Consider the following 26,851-nt stretch of genomic DNA (forward strand, 5'->3'; position numbering starts at 1 on the left):
GAAACAAAAAAAGCACTCATCCTATCCTACGAAATCATTTCGAGGTAGATTTGGGCATACCTCAAAACTCCCAAAATTGTGTTTATTTAATAGAATAAGTAAGATTTATTACTACCAAAGGAATGTTGTAAAAGTGTTCACAGGGTACACTTAAATAGCACAATAAAATTGGTAGGAAAACAAAGATATTTTCCATATTTTAGACAATAGTCTCGGACATAACCAAAATTATATTTTTTTTTCTATAAGAAAAAATAATATAAGGTTAAAAAATTATATATTGAGGACAAAAATTCTATTCCTGGTCTAAGGTAAAGAATACAAATAAGGGCAGGCAGGACCATATATGTCAGGGCATGAGGAATTTGGGAGAGCTTGGAACCAAGTTCTTCAGTATTCTCTTTTGAAACCTCCGCCGCCATGGCCACAACCCTCATTGCTCTCTGTCATCCAGTCCCAAGAAGTGAAAAAGAGATCTCAAAAAAGCAAAAAGAATTTTATATATTTCTAATGATTATTCCACTGAGTGATTATTCTCAGAACTGATTTTATCTCCTGTACCATAATCCAATGTGTCCTGCCAAAAGAATGTCTTCAAAGAAAACTCCTGCAATGAAATTTTGATATGCCAATGAATATTTGATTCGACTAAAAGAAATGAATATTGTGCATTGGTGAAAACTGAATAAAGAAACAGAACATCTTCCTGTCACCATTTGAGATTCAAAGATGCGGACATATTGCTCGAAAAAGGTAAAATATGAACAAGTAATAGTGTTTAAAGTACAGAATGATTTTGAGACATTCCACATTCTAATTTTATGTGCCACTAAAATTTTTATTATACCCTCAAGACCTTGTGTGAATAAAAAAACAGGTCATTGTAAAAAAACCAAAGCGCATTCACAAAAATTATGTTTTAAGAACCCTAAGCAATAGATCCAAAGTTTCAATGAGAATGCATTTCAGTAGTATAATTCCAGTTAGCATTTTAGCAGATGTTAAGTTTAACAACCCTAAGCTATAGATCCAAAGTTGCTATCAACAAATAATTCAACTATGAATTTACCTGTTGATGAATCATGAGTTTCAATGAGAAAGTTCAGTAAAAAAACCAAGAATAATCTATGAAAAGAAAGCCTCTGACACTAATATTGTTGTCACAGGAAGAAAGAAAATAGCCCATATCTCTTTTATAGGTGTGATTAGGCATGCATTGCAACATACAACATAATCATTGGAGTTAACTTAGTATACATACCCAAAAACACTAAGTCGGAAGAAGTGGCTGTCTCTCATCAGATACTACACGGTGACTAGCCTGAAGATGGTGAAACAGAAAGCATGTAAGTCCATACGACAATGGAAACCTTTCTACCAGAAAAGGAAAAATAAGCAACTAAAAATTCACCTCTTCATTAGCTCCAGCAGTCATATTTATAAATGAATCTTTGGACCTGAACAGGAAGTAATAAATTTTAAAAATAAAGACAAAATATCCTGTTACATTTCCAATATTCAAGCGATTTTTTCACCCTAAAAAAAAAAGAAAAGAGAGAGAGAAATCAATACAAATCTGATGCTAAATTAATAGAGGTAGGGAGCTTTTCGGCATATTTTCATCAGAACGCAACTAATTTTTACAAGAGATGCATTAAGATCAGAACAAAGGATCTAAATACCTGTGGTTCTCCTCAACCTCTCTTAATTCCATAATCCCATTCTGAGGTTCATCTTTAACTTTTGAAAGGGGTGAAAAGAACTACAGAGAAAATAAGGCACAATAATATCAACTAAAAATTAATAGCAAATTTTAATACTAAATCATCTTTTCAAGAAATCTATTACACATAGTTACCTGATGCATCGAGATGAACACAATAGAAATTCCTAACATAAAGTTCATAGTTAATTTATGACCAAACAAAGCTGCAGATGCTATGCCTGTAAAGATTGTGGCAACTGTTGAAGAGTACTTCTTCAAGATTGTATCTGAACAAAATAAATGATAACACAAATTAGTTTGTGAATGACTATATTCTTACATGGTCTGTCAGAGCAAAAATATAATTAGAAACATTTTTATAAGATGCTTCTAGGAAATCCTATGTCTATTCTAAACTTAGTACAAAATAGCCTTAAATTCAATTTGAACAGAAACATGCGATGACAATCTAAAAAAAATTAATTGATAAATAAAAGCAACCTGCATATTTGAAGAAGAAAGAGGACAAAATTCCTTGTGCTGCATTGTTAAAAATTAGAAGCATAGTAGCTTTTGAATGTCCTTGTAGGATATCAAAGCTATCAGGACCTGAAACATTTAAATTCCAAATGCATAAGGAAAACAGCTCAAATTTCAACAAAAATGTAAGCAAAGTGTGCATCAGGTATCTTTAGGCAAAGGCCCCATTCAGGCTTAAAATATATATGCAGACTGACTATAATGGCAAGTAAATCGAAATATAATATCAGCATGATATCAAGACTAAATGAGTTTTTTTAAAACGTATATATTTACATAAAGTATGTAAATAGAAAGACAAAGTTTCATTATTTTTTATAATTGCAAACCCCACTCTGCAAGCAATTGAAATAGCTTTATAAAAATGTAAACTTCTCTCAAGTTCTATTTCTCTCAAATTTCAGGCTCAACACTTCTCCCTCCAATCATACGTGATTTGAATATATTAGCTGCATTCTCAATCAGAGTTTCATTTAAAAAAATAAAATAAACTTAATATTAAGGTTGAAAAAAAACTCAAGGCCTTCCACGATATAACCTCAACTTGCTTATACTCAGAAAAGAGAAAGAATGCGGTCCATACCTTTGATAATGGCAGTTACCAATATACCTAGAAAGTTGAATATCGCACCATACCCATATAAAAATAAGTTCTGCAACCCAAAGGAAGATTTTAGAGAATAACTAGCTGAAACTATACCTTCTTTAATATCCAAATATTAAAATAATAATAATAATAATCAGACTAAAATTCTCAGATAATTTCCTCAACCTACACAGAAATTTCAATAAATCACAGTATCTCACCTGTAGATAGATGCTTGTGTCATATTGGCTCTTAAGAGCATATTCATTGTAAACAGAGGCCAAAGATGGAACTGTTACCTGTAAAATGAACTCCTAAGCCTCCAATTTGCAGAACATGTCTTAAAGAATATAATACATTGTGTATTTGAAAACTGCATAACCTAACCGAATGCTATACCAGCTCTTCACTAAGCAGGACAAATAAGTGGGCAAGTGCTGCCATAAACAATAATTAACACATATCACTTACAAAGATCAATGTGTAGATGTATGCACCAGTTGCAACTGGAAGGCCCAAAGCACTTGTCCCTTCAGGCAACGAACGCAACTGGTTTACACTAATTCCAATGAGCAACAGGGCAAGTGCTTCCCACTGTAGCAAAGGCAAAAATCAATTTTCAGAAAATACCATATTAAAAGATAAAATGAAATTGAAATGTGCATGGACAAAAATGAAAGCAAAAGAGTTATAACTAAAATTTTTCCAACTAATGTTCAAAAAAGCTAAATATGGAAATAAATCCATCTAAAATATGGAACTAACCTGAATTATGGAAAATCGGCGTCTCATTATAATCTTCAATAAAACTGCAATTACCAACACCTGCACATTCATGGTCAAGCCAAACAAGTGAAGCCTATAAGCCAACGTAAAATAAACTGTGTTTAAATAGGAGAAAATAACTACCATTTCAAGTCCCAAAAAATAAATTCATGCAAACCCAAAGGCACAAACACCCCAAGTATGAAATTCATATTCAACAAAAACTGCCAAGTCAGACCTTGCATCAGGATGAAACCCTTCTAAGACTTTGCAATTCCCAAAACTAGAGAGTCGAGAGAGAAATTTTACATTCAATAAACAAGAATGCCTTAGCCATTCGAAGAGTAACAAAAGTGATTAAAAAACATTAACGCACAGCTACAAAGAACTTTCTTTAAATGAAAAGACAGGAAGTTCAATAAGTTTTCATTTCCTACCACTTCACACTGAAAATTTTAAAATACATCATAAATCGTAATAAAGAATAACAAAATGAAGTCAAGCCAGTCCCTATTAGGCAAAGAATAACACTCAGGAGCTGAGCAGGGTGTAATATAACCAAGAAGCCAATAATAATAGCACTGCAAATATGAAAATACCTTCAGATTGCTCAGCATTTTTACAGTTGCAGGATTGAAATATAGCTGCAACATAAACAAAAGCATCAAACAATCATGATTTTGAATTTAAGAAATTAAACATAAAAAACATATATGCTCTATAATACTATAACAATCAATTTCCAACAAGAAAGAATCCCATTAAATTCACTCTGGCTAATCACCAACCATAGATTCTGAAATGCCTTAAAATCCCCAGCAACTATACCTACTAGCTCAGATGTTAGCCTGGTTAGTCAATTTGTGTTCTTTTATAACACATCCTCTCAGTTCAAATTTGGTCTGTCAATTGTGTTCTTTTGCAAAATGCCTGTTATTTTCTATGAATCCCTGAAAGTTTAACAAGTTCATCCAATTCTAAACAGACTACTGTTATTGAGCTCTAACCTTGCTAGTCAAGAAATTTATGCAATCCAAAGGTTGTTTAAACCACTGACTTCTAGGCTGAAACTAGATAGTTTTACAAATATCCAATAATATAATAATTAAACCAGTTTTCAATTATCACTGAGGGCAAGTCATCAATCTTTTGTTCTCATTTGATAAATTCAGTTCATTTGACTAAATTTAAGGTTCTAAATTTTGTAGGTAGTATCCCAACTCTTAGCAAGATTTCAAGAAACCTATAAGTTGGGTTGGATTTGAACCAAGTTGACTCAAGCTGGTTAGCTAAATTAGTTTAAACAAGCTCGAACTTAAGCTTAAGGGTTTTATATTGTTGAGCTCAAGTTTGGGGGTATTCGGTTAGCAAAGTTTGCAAGCATGGAAAAATTCGATTCAAATCAGTTAAAACAACATAATTTTTTACAAATATGAATCAAAACGATGTCATTTTGATTGATTTTGGCTCAGCTATAGTACAAAATTGAGTTTAGCTCAATACGGTAGTCAAACGCAAACTCGACTCCCCTTAAATTGAGCCAAACTCAAACCAGATTGGGGGGAGCCCGTCAAGCTCAAGCCAAGGCTCGACTTCGATTTTTTTTCTTGAGCTTACCCAAACTCAAGCTTAGCTCAACTCAACTCAAACCCAGCCCTACCTATAAGCACCTATGCACTAAGTGGTGCTACAATTTGAGACAAAATCTTGCAAAAAATGAAGTCAACTTGCATAAAGGCTTATAAACATAGAGAGTATCACATTGGCTATGATAACCAACAAAAAGAATTATACCTGCATAATGAATTTTAGATAGTTATTGATTGCATATAAAAAGGCTGGAACAGCAAGAAGAACATTGCTGCGAGCTGCCTGCAATATAAAGTCATAGGAAATTGCTATGATTACGGGCCATCAAATGGGAGATATTTACTGTCAGCATTCTTACAATAGAAATAAAAGAACTATACATAAACAAAATTATATCAATCTTAAAAATTTTACAATGAACTCTACAATGCTATATCTAGATCTGAGAATCTTATCCTCGTAATCCATATGTTGAATGCAAATATTTCAACATCAAAAAGAAATTGGTACCTGCAAAAATGTGGACATTGAGAGAAGGGGCTTTTCTCCAACCTTTTGATGCCTGGCCTGCAGATTTAACAAAAATCTTAATGGGATCAATTAAACACTCATATACAGTATAAAAACATAGCATACATCACTCAGAAACTTCCAGCATGAATCTCAATTCACTTCAGAGTAGAATCAGCTACCAAAGGCAACCCCCTGATTTCTGCCTAACTTAAATCCAGCTTTAATAATAATTAAAAGGGCACACAATCACTACAATGTGCAGAAACAAATAGTATGAAATAATTAACCAACAATTTCAAATCATCCTCTTAAAAGCACCTTTATTCCTTATGCAGGGTTCATAAGTATTCAAAGAAAATTGAGGACAAAATGCAGGAAACAAGTTATTTACCACGTTGAAGAGTAATTAAAAAGAAGTATACCTGGAGCAAAAGCATAACAATTGCGAATAGAACTTTCGCAAGTTCGGTCAAAAAGTTCACACTAATAGGGCTAAACTTGAAACGGCCATCAACCTTGGACATATACACCAAAATCGGCTGCCAAATAACATTTCGAAATTTAATTTGTCAGTCAATTAAAAAAAAAAAAAAGAACTTATTAGTTGAGATCATAGCATGGCTAGAGACCCTCATTAAATAAATATAGACAAAAGGTATCAATTGCCCCAAACATAGCAAAACACAGGAGAAGGATATTAATTGAAAGAGAAAAAGTTAGTTACAAAAATAAACATGTAGGCAATTACGTATATGAACTTGATTTCCAAGTAAGAAGAGGCCTTACAGAGTTCAAAGCAACAAACATACGGAACCATGTTGCACAAAAGTAACGCATACAATTGTAAGGTTACAACAAAACAACCAAATAATTAGACCTGATGAAACAATTTATAAACTATTTAAAGGAGAATAAAACTACCTGTAGACCAACTAGCACACAATCACCCACGACAAGGAAGACGTTGAGAACGCGTTGCTTTGATGAAGCCCTGTTCTTGTGGCGATCGTAAGCCCTCGACACGGATTTGGTGGTGGGGGGAACCAATTTGGAATGGCAGACGCTGCATTCGATCATCCCGTTTTTCATCGATTCACCCACAAAGAATTTGTTATACTCTGTAAAAAATTGAATCTGCCCAAACAACCAAAAACAAATAAATCCAATAAAGTCATCAAATCCAGCATCACAAAATCAAATCTTCGAACACACAGCAACGATATCAATTCCCACAATATTATCAGTTCCCAAGAAAAAAAAACCAAAAAATCTCAACTTGAATCAAGACCAAAGAAAAACACTTTTCCCAATTGTATGAACCACCAAACAGATCAAAAACTTAACGAACCAATCAGATCTCGCCACGTCGCAACCAAAACTCTCAAACTGAAAAACCAAGAGCCAAAACGACGAGCTCAAAAATCCACAACATCGATCCAAACAAAGAGATCAGATCTAAGCTGGAAGTAAAATCGCAAAAGGTAACGTCACATAAATCAGATCGTGAAAGATACGAATCTCACCAAGTTAGTTACAGCGACAATAGAAGCATTTCTGAGATTCAGCTTCGGCTTATATTGAAAGCTTATTGCTTTGAATTTGAATTGCGGTGGTTTAAAAGGTCAGTACGAGTGAAAGGAGGGGGCAGAAGAAGAAGAAGAAGCAGAAGAAGAAGAGATGCGAAGAATATGCAGAAAGAGAACAAGAAGAAGTATAAGTTGTTATTCTTTTCCGTGTGTCTTTTGCTTTGAATTCACAACAAGGTCGCCTGTTCTCCTTTTCTTTTTTATTTTTTTTTTTTTTTTTAATTTTGAGAATTGAGATCGAGACGGTTGTTTTTTGTAACAACTTGGTATAACTCTTAATCACCCCTAATCTTTAGTATAATTCTCCAGTTTCTACTATTAGAATTATTGACGATCTCCCCCTTGTTTTACGCACCATTACGTTTCAACATTTCTTTTTCAGTGTATCTTTCAGTGATTCTATCTAGATATATAAATAATATATTATCATATAAATAAATATTATTTTATTTTTAAAATAAAATTATTTAATTATATGATAACACATCATCTATACGTTAATTGTATATTTAATTCTATATGCACAAAATTTATTTTATATTATTAAGTGCTAGTATTGGATTGTTTTAGCTCAAAATAGAACAATTACCAGGCAATAAAACAATGTCAATAAAATTATGAAACAACCTTAATTCGAAGTTCACAATAGGTGTTCCTTTTATGAAATAAAGTATCAGTTTTAAAATTAGCTAGACAAAGTCTTCCTTACTTATGTGGATCATCTCTCAAAAGATAATTCATTCCTATAATCTAAGGGGAGCTCACACCCACTTATCATAATAGTGATTAGGGTTAGAGTCAAATCAAGTCTGTTCGAATTTGAGTTCAAACTCGATTCGAACAAGTCTAAAACAAGTCAATCCTAGCTGAGCTCAATCGAGCTTGAGATCGAGTTACTCATCAAATTTTTAATTAAAAATTTTGATATAAAATGACATCGTTTTAATCAATATGTATTAAAACGATATTGTTTTAATAATAAAAAACGAGTCAAATCGAATTTAAACCGAGTTCGAGTTTGGTTTTCACAAGCTCAAACTCGAACTCGAGTTCAATTATATATAAATCGAATCGAATTTAAGCACAACTCGATTCGAATTCAACCCTAGTGGTGGTTTTAGGGTGAAATGAATTGTTTATAATTGTAAATGTAAGATTTATAATAAAACTGAGAAATTAGATTATGACAAACCATACAACCTAGTAGACATCAACTTGAAGCAAAAGCCTCTGACCATATGTAAAAGGGTGTATATAGTCTAGTTTGATATGATTTGAGAGTTTTTTAAAATCAAATTTATAAAAAAAAGTTTGAAGAAAATATTGTTTACTCAAGTTTGAGTTACAGTTTGAATATATTAAAATCATTTACTTTTAAATATATATTTTTAATAAAATTAATTAAATTATAGTTTTCTAAGGTATAATATAAATACATAAAATAAATATAAAAAATATTTATAATATACATATAAAGAAAATTACAAAATAAATATAAAAAAATTATATATATAATTGTTTATTAAAAAATTTTGTCAATTATAGTTTTATATATATACAAACACATATGTATTTTAAAAAAAATATGATTTATAATTTGGATCAGTTTAAAAATTGCTAAAACCATAACTTAAACAGAAAATTGTTTTTTTTTTTTTAATTTATCAATTTAAATCAAACTATTTTACAAACTAAATTAAATAAAAATCATAATTTTTAAATAATTGGTTCCGATCTTACAATTTAAACCAAGTTATATATATTCCTATATATGTAACAAAATAGTAATTCATGAGTTACAAAGCTCTCATGAATACTATTTTATTGAACCCTAAACTTTGGGTGATTTACAAAGTACAAAAGGAACTTATCTTTTGTATTACCCTGATTTAAGTGTTCAAAATCTATCAAATTTAAATCTCAATTCAAATATCTAATTTCATCATCAATATAGACCTTTAAGAGGAATTGAGTTGTTGCTTTAGTTGTTTAGTGTGCAGGACTTGTAGGCCTTCGTGTTTCCTTGCTCTCTTTTGCCTGTGAAGAATGAGTTTAAACTGTTTCCGAATCTTCCTTTGAACCTGTTGATTTTTGCTAATTTACTCGTTTACCTAAAAAGAAAAAAATTAAAACTTAGTCCCAAATTCATATCAACATTAGTCTATTAATTCTACATCAGAATCATAAAAACATTTTTAGTGAATAGAATAACAGGCGTCCATAAGAAAGAAAATGGGTGTCGAGAAATTTTTTTAAAATAGTAAACCATGAAGAGTAATATTAAAAAAGATTAGGAGTCAAAAGGGAAGTTAGCGATCATTTCAAAATTATGAAGTTTGGTGACAGAAATAAACGATTGGGTGAATAATTTCGGTGAGCAGTTCTTTTCACTTAAAAAATTTTGGTCAACAGGAAAACGACTGGCTGCTTGGAATGCAAGTGCCGCCCCTCAACTTAATTTTATTTATTTTTTTCTAATTTTCTTTTTTTTTTAATTTCCAATTTTGCACATTTTAAGTAGTACCCTTTTAGTAATTTTATATTAAAAGTTTTTATTTTATGGGAAATTAAATAATTGCCCATTTTGCTCTTTGTTAAGCAAAAATACCCACTTTTCCTATTCCTAAGCAAAAATGCCTACTTTTCAAACTTTCAAGTAAAAATGTCTTAAATATTTTTTAAAATATCAAACATACCCTTCAGTACATTTATATAAATCCTCTCACTTTCACTTTCATTACATACATTTCTCATATCATTCAAACACTCACTTTCACTCTCATTTTCACTCAATATTAATTACTGTGAATTCGTTCAAAATGAAAAAGTTTGTATTTTTAAATTTAAATCGAAAAAAATAATTTGTGATATAAAAATATTTATACGAATCTTAACTCAAAACTTAATTTTTTTTGTTTAAATCTAGTTCATATGTTATATAAAGGGGGCATTTGGATATTTGATAATAATTTAGGGGTTAAATGAAATGCAAAAAAAAAATGAAGGGCATTTTAATATTACACAATGTATTAAGGATTTAAATAAAATTTTAGGAATAGATGGATTTATTTTAATACAAGACAACATATAAAAATGTTAAATGAAATATTAAGAATAGATAGATGTATTTTGATTAAAAACAAAATATAGGGGTATTAAATGAAATATTAGATAATTATAGAGGGTTAAACAAGTGTTAAAAAAATATAGGGGTATTTTGATATTAAACATTAAGATAGTTATAAATGATATGTTAAGAGTAAATGGATGTATTTCAATATAAGACAATATATGAAGGTGTTATATGAAATCTTAGATAACTATAAGAGGTTAATTGAAATGTTAGGACAATATGAGGGGTATTTTGATATTAGACATTTAAAGATGGTTTTAAATAGCATATTAGGAGTAAATAGATATATTTCGATACAAGACAACATATAAAGATATTAAAGAAATGTTACATAATTATAGGGGGTTAAATAAAATTTTAAAAAAATATGAAGGGTATTTTGATATTAAATATTTTAATACGGTTTTAAATGACATGTTAGAAGTAGATAAATACATTTCGATACAAGACAACATATGAGGGTTTTAAATGAAATACTAGATAATTATAGGGTAAATAAAATTTTAGAAAAATACGAGGGTATTTTGATATTAAATATTTTAATACAGTTTTAAATGACATGTTAGAAGTAGATAAATACATTTCGATACAAGGCAACATATAAGGGTTTTAAATGAAATGCTAGATAATTACAGGGGTTAAATAAAATTTTAGAAAAATATAGGGGTATTTTGATATTAAATATTTTAACATGGTTTTAAATGCATGTTAAGAGTAGATAGATGTAACACATGAGAGTGTTAAATGAAGTGCTAGATAATTATAGGTGCTAAATAAAATTATAGAAAAATATGGGAGTCATTTTGATATTAAACATTTTAATACGGTCTTAAATGACATGTTAGGAGTAAATGGATGCATTTTGAGATAAGAAAACTTATGAGAGTGTTAAATAAAATATTAGATAATTATAAATGGGTTAATTGAAATGTTAGACAAATATGAGAGACATTTTGATATAAAACATTTTAAGACTATTTTAAATGGCACATTAAGAGTAAATAGATGTATTTTGAGATAAGATAATATATAAGAATGTTAAATGAAATATTAAATAATTATAAGGGGTTAAATAAAATATTAAAAAAATATGAGAGGTATTTTGATATTAAATATTTTAATATGGTTTTAAATAACATATTAGGAATAGGTAGAGATATTTTGAGAAATAAGAGGTGACATATATATTAATAAATGGTTATTGTGGATTTTTTTTATAAATGTTTAATTTTTTCCTAAAATTTGTCATTGCAGGATTGATAATTAAAATGATTAGTTATGCGTCTGTTCGTTTCCAAGAAAAATGAATCCGACATGATGACAACGTAATGAAGTATGTTGGAGATTGTAAATAATTGGTTAAAATTTTCTCTGAAACAATATTTGAGGAATTTATCCAACTTTTGAGTGAGCATTGTGATCTTGATCTAATCAGAAACTACTTTCAATTATCTATGAAAACAAGAAAAATTGAGCTTGACTGTCTTGTACAGATCCAAAATAATGAAGATGTCTAAGGTCTTATTGACATGTCTCAATACTTCAAGGTTTTATTGGCACATGTCTCAATACTTCAAGGTATAATCTGCCTCAACCATTTTCGTGAATAGTTAGGGCCACTGGTTTCCTCTGGCAACATGGAAATCCAACTATCAAATGTCATCCCGATATGCCTCACGAAGAAGGTGTGGGTTATTGTCCAACTCTATGGAATGATGACTTGCTACTTGTGCTGGTGTCGATGTAATATCACCAAAAAAATTCTACATGCTGAAATGAATATAAAAAAACTTGAATTGCATTAGTTTTTGACAAATATATAAAATAGTTAACCAAATTCAATAGATATAGCAACTTATATCGTCAGTAAACCACTTGTGTAACTTAATAACAATCTTTCAAAGCTCCAATGAAATAAACCTCATGCTCATCAAATGTTGCAACTTCAGTGTACCACGTGAGAAAAGATTCCTCACGCTCTGCAACAGAGGATGGAATGGTCTTAATTTGTTGTTTTGTCCTCAGTTTGATTGGATTTGTATATGGGATGTAAACGAACAGACCCTTCCAGATAACCTAACCATGCGCAATACACACCATTTGAAAAATAACATGAAATTGTTTGATAGAGGCATCGAGCCCTCAAAGAGATCCGCTACATATTCCAATTGGGCCAATTACGAGGAGCAGAGCTAAGAAGATGCAACAAGCCTTAGTTGGACTCGTGGAGGGCTTGGAGACTAAGATCAGCTCATTCAAGGATGACTGGATGCTTGAAGGAGCCAACAGAGAGATCAACTTGATTCAGGCCCAAGCTTATGCGTGAGCAAACTTTGAACGACCATAACTTTTGATTCGGGAGGAGTTACGGGGCCTGTAATATATCAATGCGAAGCTCGTTTCGAGCTCTATAATCACAACCTGGAGGTTTTCTGGTTGAACTCAATTTGGAGGCCCAAATAACATCATTTCAGTTCGTATTTAAGATTTTTAGTTTTATGATTTTGATCTTGTTTGTGATTGGGCTAGACTTTATTGAGCCCAAGTGACATCTTTTCTTTTAATTTAATTAGTGCTTTGGGTAGTTACTTAGGTAATGGGCTGGGGAAGTTTGGAAGTCCATTGGGTCATGGGTAGTTAGGGTTAAGTTGACATTGTGCTATAAAAACAAAACATTTCATGATGAAAAAAAACTTTTTGGCTGATTTTTCACCAATAGCTTGCTTACTATTGAGTTTACAATCTTTGAACTTATCAAGCTTGTCTTGTGGCGTTCACCATTCTCAATACCAAGGTTTGTTCGATTTCATATCGATTCGGGTCAAGGTTTAATTATGTGACGAAACCGATTCAATCCTGGGAAAATATCTTCTTGAGTGTTGGGTTTTGCGACAAATTGTCAAGGTTCGCATCATTGTTAATTCAATATTTATTCTTAAATAACAAATTCAATTTAATCAATTAATATTACTTTATTGATGTATGCTAGAGGAGGTTCGATGGGGGAATCCTCTATTGTTGTCAAGTCAACTAGTTGTACCCCCTCGATGCATTGCAAAATTAATTTTATATTATCAATGAGCAATATATATAAATTATAATAGATATATCTCATCTTGGTTTCCATGTGAAACATCCTTCAATAGCTTGTCCCCTTGTGAACTAATTTCAATTAATTTTTTACTAGAGTTTGAGATATTAGCAAGTAACTACAACCGTTCATCCTGAAAAGAAGAAAAAACATTTTAAATGTACATAATAATATTAATAACAAACTGATCAATGACATTTTATAAAAAAAAAAATGCTACCTCTATGGTCAGGGAAGGTATACGGAGAGAACTCTCGATCGATAATGTCTCATGGTTGATTCTCTATATAAATATTAATAATAAATTGATAAATGACATTTTATATAAAACATAATAATAACAACTAATTTCAAACCTCGGGTGGGTGAAGTGAAACAACCAAAGGGCCAACTAAAACACCCTTATATCTAGGACCCTAAACAAATAAATAAAACAAATTAATTGATGACAATTCAAAAAAATATAGTAACAATGATAAATGACAAACCTTAAAGAGGAAATGTGATGTAACTGAAGGGCCAACTAAAACCCTTTCATAGCCACTACCCTATGCAGGTAATAATAACAACTTGATCAGTGATATTTTATATAAAATATAATAACATCTTATATTAAATATTGTAAAAAAATTAATCACATACCTTATGTGGGTGATGTGATGGAATCAAAGGGTCAATAAGTGAGGTCGTCCGGACATTATTGTATGTACCCTGTATAAAGTTAATATAAATGTTAGAGAAATAGGTAAATACAATTTTTATAAAGAATAAATAAAATGTGGCTTTGTAACTTGATCGACTAGAGTTGGGCATGTACACATGATGATTTCCTTTAAATGAGTCAAACAATCCTCTAATTGAGTCATCTGACAAGATACCTTATCCGATAAATAGGAAATCTTGCATAATATCATAGTGCCCTAGTGGGTCAAAGCAACATCTATTGGGGATAGAATGGGTGATGTAGTCGATAGACACTATAGTATGGTGAGATAGGTAGCATAGTCTCCAGCCATAGGAAGGTGTGTGGTCTCGATCATTGGGGTCTCAACAATATGAGGACATGTAAGATACTTCGTAATAGGAGCTGAATAAGCTCCCCACGTGTCTTAGGACTACCGATTGGTATATCAACAAGTGGCATGGTTGGAGATACTTATCTCTTTTCAGAGGGCATCGAAGAGGATGATGAGGAATGTCGATCTGACATACCTATGTACAAAACAATATTTGCATACCATGGTCTAACTCTTCAATCAATGACAGTAAGAGCAGGAAAATGACATTATTCTATTCATTTAGATATATAATTCAACATATTTCCAATAATTAAGGTATTAATTAACTAATGAATTAACAATTCAACATACCTTATCACTGGTGAAAATAGTGTCTATATAACTCCAACCAAGTACATCTCACGTATGCCATCTGAAAATTCATAGAGATGCATGGACATAAACCAAATCCACCCAATTATGTAAGGTGTCCATTGTCTCATGTATCCGATATTGTAATATAAATATTATTAGTTAAATTAAATTAATTTTTGTTTTCTTCAATCAATATGGATAATCAACAAATATACACTTACCTGAAATACAATAGCAAATCCTGGATGTCATTTTAACGCATGTCAGGCATTTAGCCGGAGTAGACTTTGTCACTCGCCTGAGACATTAATTTGAACGTCATCTATCACAATGGAACACCCTAGGGATGGAAATTAAACCCATCCAAGTAATCACCCAACTAGAAGTACTCATAGATATTTTCTTTTGTAGTCATTCCCCAACAACACCATTTGTAGACAAAATAACAAGGTCATTTTGATGGTGTGGATATCGTCATCCCCCTATGGCTTAGTTAAGAAAACATGCTTAATATCATGATACTACACCTTTTAACATCCTTGAAAGTAGGTATCCTTAATCCTACATCTAAATCCACATGGAATATATGATGAAAATGTAATGATCTGGTGGAATGGTAGCCTCGTCATCAATACAAACTTGAATAGGCTGAATATCACATCAACCCCATTTACCGTAAACCAAAACTCATATTTGTCTAATCCTCAATACAATTGTCATACCAGAAATGAGTGCACCAACAGTCTAAAAAACTTGATATCTGATAATTGAAGGAGATGCTCAAAACACATCCTCTTGAACGACTGCAATTGCTCTGGTGTCAATGTTGACCTAATCTTCGACATGGCGATACCCTGGACACGACATATAACCTATGCTTAGAAGTATCGTGACTCGTTCAAGATTCTTAACTTTCCATCGTCACGTTTTTTTATGAGAAGTATCATGTAAGATATTTTAAAGTTTATAAGAATTTCATAAAAAAAATATATATAAACATATATGAAAATGAAAAATATAGAAAAAAAAGGCCTAAAATGTGAAAACTACATGTTCGAATATCCTAAAAAGACAGAAATTGAAAAATTGAAAAAAGAGAACTAAAATTTGAAATCTACACGTTAAAATACCTTAAAATGTCAAAAATTAAAAAATTATTTGGAAATCTAAAGAGTATTAGTTGAAAATTCTCAAAATAACAATAATAAAAAAACTAAACTAAATTTTGAAAACTACATGTCCAAAAACCTAGAAATGACAAATATTGAAAAAAAGAACTGAAATTCAAAATCTATACGTTGAAATATATTAGAATATCAAAAACTGATCATAAATTACTAAAACTAACCATTGAAATACTCTGAAATGACAAAAACTAAAAGATCGAATGAAAATTTGAAAAACATGTGTTAAAATATCACATAATAACAACAATCGAAAAACTAAACTAAATTTTGAAACTTATATGTCCAAAAACCTAGAAAATGACAAATATTAAAAGAATAAATTTGAAATTTGAAATTTATACGTTGAAGGACTGTAGAATCTAAAGAACTAGAAAAACTCTTGGAAATTTAGAAAGTACAAGTCAAAATATCAAATAATAACAACAATTAAAAAACTAAACTAAAATTTGAAAACTACATATCTAAAAACCTAAAAAAGACTAATATCAAAAAACAGAATTGAAATTTGAAAACTATATGTTCAAATATCCTAAAATGTCAAAAACCAAAAAATCACTCGAAAATTTGAAACTTACAAGTGAAAATACCCTAGAATGACAAAAAAATCACCCTGAATTTCGAAAACTAAACGTTAAAAAACTCTATAATGACAAAAATTGAAAAATTGATCTGAAATTTGAAAAGTAAATATGAAAATACACTTAAATAACAACAATTGAAAAATTGTATGAAATTTTGAAAACTGTATATCCAAAAACCTCGAAATGATAAAAATAAAAAAAGGAAAACTGAAATTCGAAATCTACATGTTGAAATACTGTAGAATGTCAAAAATAAAAAAAAAATCGATCAAAAATTTGGAAAGTATGAGTCAAATTATCCTAAAACGGCCAAAACTAAAAACACATATCTAAATTTCAAAAATTAAACGTTGAAATATCTTAGAAACAAAAAAAAAAATGAAATATCGAACTGAAATTCAGAAATTACATAAGAAAACGAGCCTAGAAAGCACAAAAATAAAAAAAAAGACATGAAATTCGAAAATTACACATTCAAGAACCTAAATTAGGAAAAACAGACAAGAAATTTAAAAACTAAACCTTAAATTAGCTTAGTATGACAAAAACCATAAAATCGATTTAGAATTCGATAATTACATCGTAAAACAACCCTAAAAAAGCACAAAAATCAAGAATTGGACATCAAATTCAAAAACTACATATCAAAAAATCCTAAAATAAAAAAATCAGATATAAAATTTAAAACCACAAGTCAAAAAACTTTGGATGTGAAAAATATCAATTTACCCCCTTATCAATTTTCTAATCTCCTAACAAGCCCTGTAGTTTTAGGTTACTGTAAAATTTTCCACTTGCCCCTCCTAGGCCCTTATATTGAAAAAATGAAATCTCCCTTCCATCCCACGGGCATTGTTTTAAGTTCAAGGTAGATTTAATTCAGCTTCGAGAATTTAGGGGTCCCTTCGGGCAAATCACCAACAAAACAAAAGTATTTTTTTGCCAAAAATCATCATTTCAGCCTCTAATTTTAACACAAATTAAATCTACACATTCTATAATACAATAGCCTTAAAAAATTTCAACCAAAACAATCAAGAATCAACACATTGTATATATTGTTTAAAATCAAAACTCTAAACATTTAACGCTCAAAATCTTCATCAAATTATAATAATCTTAATAATAAATTAATTCAAATAAGATTAGAGATAATGTACTAACTTTTTTTGTCATTTTTTATTGTTGGAAATCATGAAAATTCATCGAAAAATGCCATGTTGTGGAAGACTTATGAGAGACTTGTAATTTCTTTGAAAAATGCCATGCCAGGGAAATTTAGAAAGGAATATATAAAATTTTTGCTTTATGTATAAAACATTTTGGTTATAGTAGAAAAGCAGGACATTTTCGCTTAATCCTTAAATTTATAGACAATTTTGCTTGAACCTCCTTTGTTTTTGGCCAATCACTTTAATTTTCCTTATTTTATTTATACATTATAATTTTTTTTTTTCGAGTGTGTTGAGATAAAAGGCATCAATCCTATTTTTATGTGTCACATCTAATAGGTAGTATTAGCTTAATCGAACTAGACACGTGCCAATTGGGTAATGTTTAGGGTTAGGTTCAGAGGTTAAACTTCAGGGTTTACTAATGAATTTACAGTCTATTCTCTAGCTATAATAGAAAAAAGGCCAAACGACTATTTCCCACCCAAGGTATGCTGTAATGACAAGTTTCCCCCCTTTAACTATGGAAATACCAAACACCCACCCATGGCTAGTTAAATTTAACAGAACCCTAACGCCTGAAAATTTTATCTCCTTTTGCCCCCCTAAAGTTTGAAAACAAAAATTTCCCCTCAGCCTAAGTTTAAGAAAATGGCAGTTTCACCCTAGGGTTTGGTTTTGAAATCTCCGGCGACCTCTCCGGCTCCGTTGCCGACGGCTTCTCCCTCCCGAAGAATCCTCTCCTTCCGGTGATCGGTTTCCTCCCATTTGGAGGCCCGATCGTCGCCGGAAAAGCGGTGGGAGACGAAGAACTTCGTCGGGGAAGACGAAGTTCTTCGTCTTCCCAGACGAAGACGAAGTCGTCGTCTTCGTCTGGGAAGACGATCGGCTTCCCAGGGAAGACAACCGTCTTCTTCTGGGAAGACGATCGTCTTCCCAGACGAAGACGACGACTTCGTCTTCGTCTGGGAAGACGAAGAACTTCGTCTTCCCCGACGAAGTTCTTCGTCTCCCACCGCTTTTCCGGCGACGATCGGGCCTCCAAATGGGAGAAAACCGATCACCGGAAGGAGAGGATTCTTCGGGAGGGAGAAGCCGTCGGCAACGGAGCCGGAGAGGTCGCCGGAGATTTCAAAATCAAACCCTAGGGTGAAACTGCCATTTTCTTAAACTTAGGCTGGGGGAAAATTTTTGTTTTCAAACTTTAGGGGGGAAAAAGGAAATTATATTTTAGTTTATTTTTAATATTATAGAGAAAATGACAATTTTACCCTTAACCCCGTTACTTTTAACTGGCCATGGGTGGGTGTTTGGTATTTCCATAGTTAAAGGGGGGAAACTTGTCATTACAGCATACCTTGGGTGGGAAATAGTCGTTTGGCCTAGAAAAAAGGGCAAAAGATATGCATGTGTGTCCAATTTTTTGTCCCATTTTGACATTCAAATGATGGGTTATCTTATAATTAGATATTATTTTATTTTTAATTCATAATCAATTAATTATATAATAATATATTATTTTAGAACTAAATTTGAATTGAGTTAAACTCAAACTTATTGAATTTCACTCAAAAAGCTTGGTTCGCTTGAGGGGATTTGAGTTCGAATTTAGCTACAATGTTGAGCCAAGTCTAGCTTTGGGCTTTACTTGATACTTTAATTGAGGAAAAATTATCAAAATAACATTGTGTTAATATATATTAGTCAAAATGACATTATTTTAATTGATTTATATTAAATTTTTTAATGTTATAAGTTTGACAAGTTAAATACCTTTAATACTTGAGCTTAAACTCTAAAATATTTAACTTTTACATTCAAGTTTGAGTTAAAATTCGCTTGAATCAAGCTTGATTTGAATTGTTTGAGCCAAATTTATTTTTAAACTCTGATAAATTTGATATAAATATAATTTTATATAACTTAAATATTTAAAACTAAATATTTTAGTTTTATGGTTTAAAAAAACGAAAAAACACCAGAGGCTAATTTTGTAATAGAGAGACTTGTACCAAGGGCCAGTTGGTGAATGAAATAAAAAGCTGCAACCATTAGGTCACAGTTCCGTTTTTATCTTCTTCTTCTTTGCTGAGACTTTCCTATTACTACGATTTGGTTAAGAAATTATAGAAACCAAACCCTAGATCATGAGATTAAGTCAGAGACGAGAGAGAGCAAATGAAAGAGAAGAAAAGTCTGGATATGAGGCTTTGCTTCTCAGAGAAGGAACAAGTGTCAGCTGCTCCTTCTCTCTGATGGATAGTGAAGCCAGTGATTGCACAATTTTCACTTCTTTAAGGATTATTTCAACAGAGAAACAAAACTCGCTCTCTCTCGCTCTCAATCTTAATCTCAGTCACTCTGATGAGGCTGTGATGATTCATTCTGAAATAAACTCAAAAAATCAGACGATTGAAGATCTTTGTACCTCATGGCGCGGCAGCTTCTGGGTATCTTTAAAAAGTACTTCTTGTTGCTCCCATGTGGGTAAAGTTTCAATCCTTCTTTGATAAAAGGCGAATCTGAGCCTCCTTATACGGTAAAACTTCTTTTATTTATTTATTTATTTTTTCTGGACCTGAAACAGATATCAGTACACTAAACTGAGGTTTCTGAAGTTGACACTGTCTCTCTTTCTTTCTCTCTTCTTCGGAAGTTGAATGTAATGAGGCTGTGACGAATGTTTCAGGCTTTGAGTTGAACTCTCTGAGACCCGTTTCTTGGCGGGGCAACCCGGAGATGACTCCACGTTGCAGCCATTGAACTTCTTAAGGTTTCACTTTCAGAGCTGAATCTGAGCCCCCTATATCTACTACTTCTTCCAGCTTGTTTTTTTGTTTTATGTTTATTATTTCGTTTACCGGTTTGCTAAATTCGAAATCAAGCATTTTGGTTGTGAGAAAGGATAAAAATTTCTCAAGTTTATGTGAGGCACTCTCTGTTTTTCTGAATCAAAATCCAAGTTTTAAAAACTCGAAGCAGAATTAAGAGGGTTTTCTTTGGATTCTCTAGTTGAGAGACAATGGCATTTTGCTTTTAGCTCAGGCACTTGCCATGTGAAATGGGTTTTGTTGGAAATTTGTAAGTTTAATCTAAAGTGGATTTTTGTTAACAGGTTATGAATGTGAATACTTTTGAATTTCATGAGACTTAAAAAGTTTCTTGCAATTTAGTTTAGCTGAATCCTGATGCTTCATGACACCAGTTGGTAAAATCTCTCTTTCTTTCTAAGAATTAAAAGAATGAACAAAATAAGGAAGGAAAAAAAATGGTAAGTTGTAAACTATATTTGCATGTTGATTAGATGCTCTAATTACAATCCTTGGGAAGGTTGCGGGGCATATATTCAGTTCCATAAGCCACGCAAATCAACCTCTGGATGCCAACATCTAAACAACAGAGAAGATGAAGAAGTTACAAGTCTGTATGAGAAGCCATTTTTTTAAAAGATCACAGAGAGAGAAAACACAGTACCATGACATCCACTAGAGAAACTCCGAATTTCTGAAGGTTGGAAATGCCAAATTGAGCTTCATGTAGGAGGAGGAGCAGCATGAGTACTAGACCCTGATCTGAGGCTGCGAATGGGCTGGGGCCATTGCCAACTGAAGTGGTAATACTGGCCACAGCAGATAGTCTCTCATCAGCAAATTTTCGCTTCATCAGGCAATGGGTGAGGTTGCTTTTCTGGTGAAATGTTAGCTGTTCTAGGTAGTATTATATGTCAAATTGGCATTGGGTCAGAACATGGATTTCCTGCAATCTAAAAACAAAATGGTTATGTCCCAAGCTTCTAGTGGATGAATTTAGTTCACAGCTTTGCTTGATTGTGCATAATACATACTAAAATATCTGGTGACAGTGGCGGGAAACTCAGTTACAACCCATTTACTCCCATTGCAGTATAAGATGCCATCTCCGCAACAGGATCTGTGTATTGTGTTCATTCATGAAAATTTCAACGATTGTTGAGCCATTTTCACTATGCATCTCCCTTATAACAGATGTTTCATTTATGATTAAAAAATATTTAAACCGGAAGGTATGCAGCAAAATTTCGTTAGAAGATAACAAAGCTTACCTCTATGTTGATCAAAACTCCATGAAAATTCCTTGTCTTTATGAACTCTAAGAATGAATTAAGAGCCACAAATTTACCCTGATTCTTGGCCGCTGGCTGGCTTCTTTTGAAGCCTGGGTTTTGTTTATTACCAGGGCTTTAACGGATTAAAAATAGCCAAAAACTTATGTGAGGAGGACGATGTTGTATCGCCCTCAATTTAATCAACAATAGGCCAAGCATGGAAGAGAGTAAAACACAGTTATATCTCTTGCTTGTGCTTGCTTCAATATATTTATTTCAAGAATTAAATCTTCTTTATTTTTTTCAGAAGGGAATTAAACAAGTCTCCTCCACTACCTGACTTGCGTCACGAATTTCCTGTCCCATTTTCATGCCATCCTATCTCTCTCCCACTTAGGTATGGATTGGATTTGATTTGATTGAGCTAAGACAAGGGTATGCTCAAGCTTGCCTTAAATCAATTATAGAGAATAGTTTAAAATCAACTCTACATTGAACAACACAATTTTTTTTAATTTGAGTTTGACTCATTATAAAAAATCAAAGTTTAAGTTTTATTTGCAAGCTACTCAAGTTTGCATTTGATCCAAGTATACTCTTAAAGGTGGATATTTAAACTCGTACTAAGATTAAAAATAGATTTAATCTGAATTGGTTCAAACTCAACAAACAACTTAATTAGAAAAAAAAAAAACCTTGAATTGAACTTATGAGTTCATCTAAATCAAATAAAACCTAACTTCAACTCAATGGGTTTATAAAAACTACCCAAACCCTTAAATTGCAATCAGATCAAATTTGATTCTGAGAATTTTCATTCAAGTTGTGTGAGGTAAATTTAGGTCAAATCCACTCATACTCTCACCGAACATACTGCCACCACCAAGTTAAATTGCCCAGGCCACAAGATTGCTCAACTAAACTAAGCCCAAACGATTTCTTTTATGGCATTTGCGGTGGTTTTATTGTTGTGCCTTTTAACCTAATAATAAAACTATATATATATATATATACTTTTAAATATATTATTAGTTATATAAATAATGTATTATCATATAATTAAGAGATTTTAAATTGATGATAAAATAATAATTAATCATATAATGATAAATAATTTATTTATCTTATTATATAATCAAAATTGTATGCTTATAACATTGGTCATAATATGTGCTATACACATTTAGGCCCATTATGCCACTGGCGTTATTCATGGTTAAAAGAAAGTTTTTGGATGTTGATTTGTGGTGTTTCATTTGGTATGTTTTATTTTTATTTTTATTAAACTTCTATTTTATGTTTTAGTTTAAGAAGATATAAAAAGTCTATCTTACCCTCTCTTAATTACCGAGTTTGGACGGCTTTTAGACCGAGGGAAAGTGATTTTTTTTTTTTTATTTTAAATTTATTTTTCAATTAAAAAACCCGGGTCCTGGCCCAGGAAATTTCCCGTGTCTGACCATTTTTAATTCCACTTAACGCAGGAGCGAGCAAAACCCGGTTCTTTCTTTAACTTAGAACGCCACAGTGACGATTCGGGACTTGATCGTGTAGAAAATTCATGGAAGTGGTTTTTCTTCAATCTCATCAGGTATTCATTCGAAATTGCATTGAATCAGTTTTTGTTTGATTCAATTTCTATATCTTCTGTTTCAATTTTAATAAAAAAGTATTTTCTTTGTGTTTGTGTTAAAATTGATTGCGAAAATTTTACTTTAGGGTTTTGACCTTGATTTATTTCTCATATTTGCTTAATAAATGAAGGATAGGCTTTGATGTTGTACACTTTGTTTTTTTTTTTTTTTAATTTGTGGTTTATAGAAGGTTTGGTGACGTTAATGTGATTGTAATGGCACTTGGGTTGGTTTCTAAACTGCAAAACCTGTGGCCGTTTTCGTTATTGAAATTTGATGATTTGAGAGCTTCTGATGAGTTGGTACGCCAACTTTCGATACCGGAACATACAAAAAGGTTTGTTTTTGCGATTAGAGAACCTGAATCGAAATCTGTGGTGTATATACTTTGTGCCCAGAATTTATCTGAGAGATCAGCTTTAGATGCTGAGTGTCTTATTAGGGAAGTCCGACCTGATGCCGTGGTAGCTCAAGTGAGTGTTCGGGATGAAGAGATTGAATTAGGACATATTGATGGTGAGTCAGTTCCTACTTCTTTGTTTGGAGTGCTGAAACGATGTTTTGTTGATAAGATTAATAGGGAAGTGTATGAAAATATGGCTGGGAACTTGGTTTTGAGGGAGATTTTTGGGGTTAGTTTTCATGGACCTTTCTTGGCTGCTAACAGGGCTGCCAAGGAGGTCGGTTCATCATTTGTGATGCTTGAATCGTCGATGGTTAGAGACCCTGGTGGAGATAACTCTTGTAAGGAAGTGGATTCAGGGAATAAGATTCAAGGTTTAGTTAATAGTTTGGTTCCTCAGACAGTAGGTTCAGTTGTGTCATCAAGTTCTAGAAGGTTTCAACTTACTAATGATGTTGAGTTGCAGATGGTGAGGTTGTTATCTTCAAATATGGATTTGTTAGAGTTGAAATCGGGGCCTGCTAATTCTAATTTTGACACAGGGTCAAAAGAAGTTCTGTTGAGGCGCAATTATGCAATTCCAACATTTGCACAATCTATTTATCCTTTACTTTTGGATTTGCATGATATATTCGGTTATCTCCCATCAATGACGAGGGCTCTAGCCCTTGCACAAAAGATGCTCAATGATGTGAATAGAGGGGAAGCTGTGGATACTCAGGTTATTTCTGAAGTTCACACCTTTCGAATTGCTGTTGAGGGGCTGAGAATTGCTCTTAACAATGCTGGTCGGCTGCCCATCAATAAATTGAGGGATTCCAATTCACCCAAAATTGAATTTTCTGAACTTCCGGTTGAAGATAAGTCACATGCTCTCCTTGCACAGTCTCTTCAGAGTCGAGCTAAGGAGTTCAAGACTATGGTGGCAGTGGTTGATGCTAGTTGTTTAGCTGGGCTTAGGAAACATTGGAACACTCCTGTTCCTGATAAGGTCAAAGATTTAATTACAGAGCCGATTGCAAACTTCGAAGGTGATGGGGAAACTTCAAATTATGTGGATAGGAAGCGATTATTATCAAATAAACCTGTTGTGGCTGTGGGTGCTGGAGCAACAGCTGTTTTAGGGGTTTCCTCTTTTTCTAAACTTCTTCCGGCATCAACCTTCATGAAGGTTGTATCATTTAAAACTCCTGTTTCACTCAAACTTTTTCTGACGCAAACCCAGAAGGCACTGGCAATAGCTGTTGGCAAGACTAAAGTTGTGGCTCCAGGACTTGCAACTTCTGGATCAAATACAACATCCGTCTTGAAGGCAGCAGCTTCTGCTGAGAAAATCCGGACGGTTGCCCACAGTGTCATAGCCTCAGTTGAGAAGACCAGTTTTTCAGCCATGAGAACAGCATTCTATGAAATAATGAGAAAACGGCGGGTACGACCAATCGGTGTCCTACCATGGGCAACATTTGGGGGTAGTGTTGCAACTTGTGCAGGATTGCTTGTGTATGGAGATGGGATTGAATGTGTTGCTGAATCTTTACCTGCAGCTCCCTCCATTGCCAGTTTAGGGCGTGGGATCCAGTATCTACACAAGGCATCTCAAGAAGTGAAGCAGACAAATGAATCCAGGATTCAAAAATCTATGGAGGCACTGATGTACAGGTTGAAGAAATTATAGATTCAATAAAGTAAGAATTCAGTTATTGTCTTGTTCTCGTATAGTATTCATAATCTTATTAACAGTCAATGATTTCGAAAGGTTGCCTGAATTGAAATGAGAGATTCTTATGTACATAAGTCTAGGTACAGTTGAATGCATCACCATGGCTGCCAAAGTTTTGATCATAGAGGCGTTTTTGGTTTTTTGGGTGCACCATATTCTAATTTCTCTGGACTACATTTCTCAATTGTCATAAACAGGTGAGTCAGCAACTATTGATTCGATTTAATTTTATATGATAAGAAACCAGGAAGGGGTTTGCTGATGTAGTGTTGCTGCCAATTGTTCTTGAAGATGAAGGAAATTGCTATCTTTGTATTCGAAGTAACCAGTTTCGGTACTTTTGGCCCCAGTTGTGTTTCATCAGTAATAATATGCAGGATTATTAGATTCTTTATAAGTTTATTGACGTTATAAATCTGCCATGAATTCGCTAGTTTAAGTTGTCACAAGCAAGAAAAAAGCTAGTTTAATTCGCTATACTCGAGGAGAGAAGAAGAATTAGTTATTAAAATATCACTAAAACTAATATATTGCATATATAAGAATTAAGGTGTTATGCAAGTTATGATTAGCTTCAACCCAAGTTTGGGCTTGATTCAGTTTGTATTAAATAAAACTCAAGTTTGTTGAACTCATTTTAAAGGTATTCAAGTTTGATTTGTTTCAAATGAGTTGAGTTTAAATTGAGTTTTACGTCTAGTTCGGTATTAAAACATCATTCTTTATAAATTTTAGTCACAATGATATTGTTTTTATATCAAATTTTTTTACGTTTATGAGCTTGATGAGTTAAACAACTTTAAAATTCGAGTTTTAATTTAAGTTTGAAAATATTTAATTCTCAAACTTGAGTTTGAGCTCATTTTATTTAAACTTGTTTTAAATTTATTTGAATTGAGTTTGAATTTAAATTCGAATAAATTCAGTTTGAATTTAATCCTATTGCAAACTGTGTTTTATGAAAATATTAAAAAAAAGAACTACTATTTAAAACGTTTTTTCTCCACTGGTTAAATAGGAAACAATGCCAAAAAGTAAGAATATATGACTCTTCTGACAGTAGAGACTCCTATTATTACTGATATTCATTAATAATAAAAAAGTATTTAAATATTTAATTAAATATTTAAATTATATGTTATTATATAATTATGTAATTTTAAATTAAAAATAATATAATATTGAATC

The 26,851-nt window shown here is 32.1% G+C and overlaps 2 protein-coding genes and 1 long non-coding RNA gene across 7 annotated transcripts; 2 read left to right on the top strand and 1 right to left on the bottom strand.

Moving 5' to 3' along the window:
- Positions 1–81: 81 nt before the first annotated feature.
- On the bottom strand, positions 82–7,460 carry LOC123205675 (CMP-sialic acid transporter 2-like). 4 transcript variants are annotated; one of them, XR_006499882.1, is made up of 17 exons: positions 7,223–7,459; positions 6,621–6,833; positions 6,122–6,238; positions 5,697–5,753; positions 5,391–5,468; positions 4,196–4,240; positions 3,597–3,656; positions 3,303–3,425; positions 3,053–3,130; positions 2,829–2,898; positions 2,207–2,314; positions 1,859–1,992; positions 1,683–1,762; positions 1,412–1,457; positions 1,262–1,321; positions 562–607; positions 82–443 (listed from the first exon to the last, which is right to left on the bottom strand). XR_006499882.1 is itself a non-coding variant. In XM_044622692.1 (17 exons), exons 3-16 carry the CDS (start codon positions 6,786–6,788, stop codon positions 1,271–1,273), a joined length of 1,215 nt encoding a protein of 404 aa, XP_044478627.1. In that variant the 5' UTR covers positions 6,789–6,833; positions 6,976–7,085; positions 7,223–7,460; the 3' UTR covers positions 82–607; positions 1,262–1,270. The 4 variants fall into 4 exon arrangements, 3 of the variants coding, with proteins under 3 accessions (XP_044478627.1, XP_044478628.1, XP_044478626.1); XM_044622692.1 differs by adding an exon at positions 6,976–7,085 and having other exon boundaries at positions 82–607; positions 7,223–7,460; XM_044622693.1 differs by adding an exon at positions 6,933–7,085 and having other exon boundaries at positions 82–607; positions 7,223–7,460.
- A 12,391-nt stretch (positions 7,461–19,851) lies between these two features.
- LOC123205670 lies at positions 19,852–21,659 on the top strand. Its single transcript, XR_006499881.1, has 2 exons — positions 19,852–20,361; positions 20,512–21,659. It is a non-coding gene; the product is annotated as an uncharacterized LOC123205670 (long non-coding RNA).
- Positions 21,660–23,342: 1,683 nt separating this feature from the next.
- On the top strand, positions 23,343–26,060 carry LOC123205667. 2 transcript variants are annotated; one of them, XM_044622683.1, is made up of 2 exons: positions 23,343–23,497; positions 23,728–26,060. In XM_044622683.1, the coding sequence occupies exon 2, from the start codon at positions 23,756–23,758 to the stop codon at positions 25,616–25,618; it is 1,863 nt and encodes a 620-aa protein (XP_044478618.1). In that variant the 5' UTR covers positions 23,343–23,497; positions 23,728–23,755; the 3' UTR covers positions 25,619–26,060. The 2 variants fall into 2 exon arrangements, with proteins under 2 accessions (XP_044478618.1, XP_044478620.1); XM_044622685.1 differs by having other exon boundaries at positions 23,356–23,497; positions 23,731–26,060.
- Positions 26,061–26,851: the final 791 nt, after the last annotated feature.

This window comes from Mangifera indica, unplaced genomic scaffold, assembly GCF_011075055.1.
Source record: "Mangifera indica cultivar Alphonso unplaced genomic scaffold, CATAS_Mindica_2.1 Un_0012, whole genome shotgun sequence".
Taxonomy (NCBI): domain Eukaryota; kingdom Viridiplantae; phylum Streptophyta; class Magnoliopsida; order Sapindales; family Anacardiaceae; genus Mangifera; species Mangifera indica.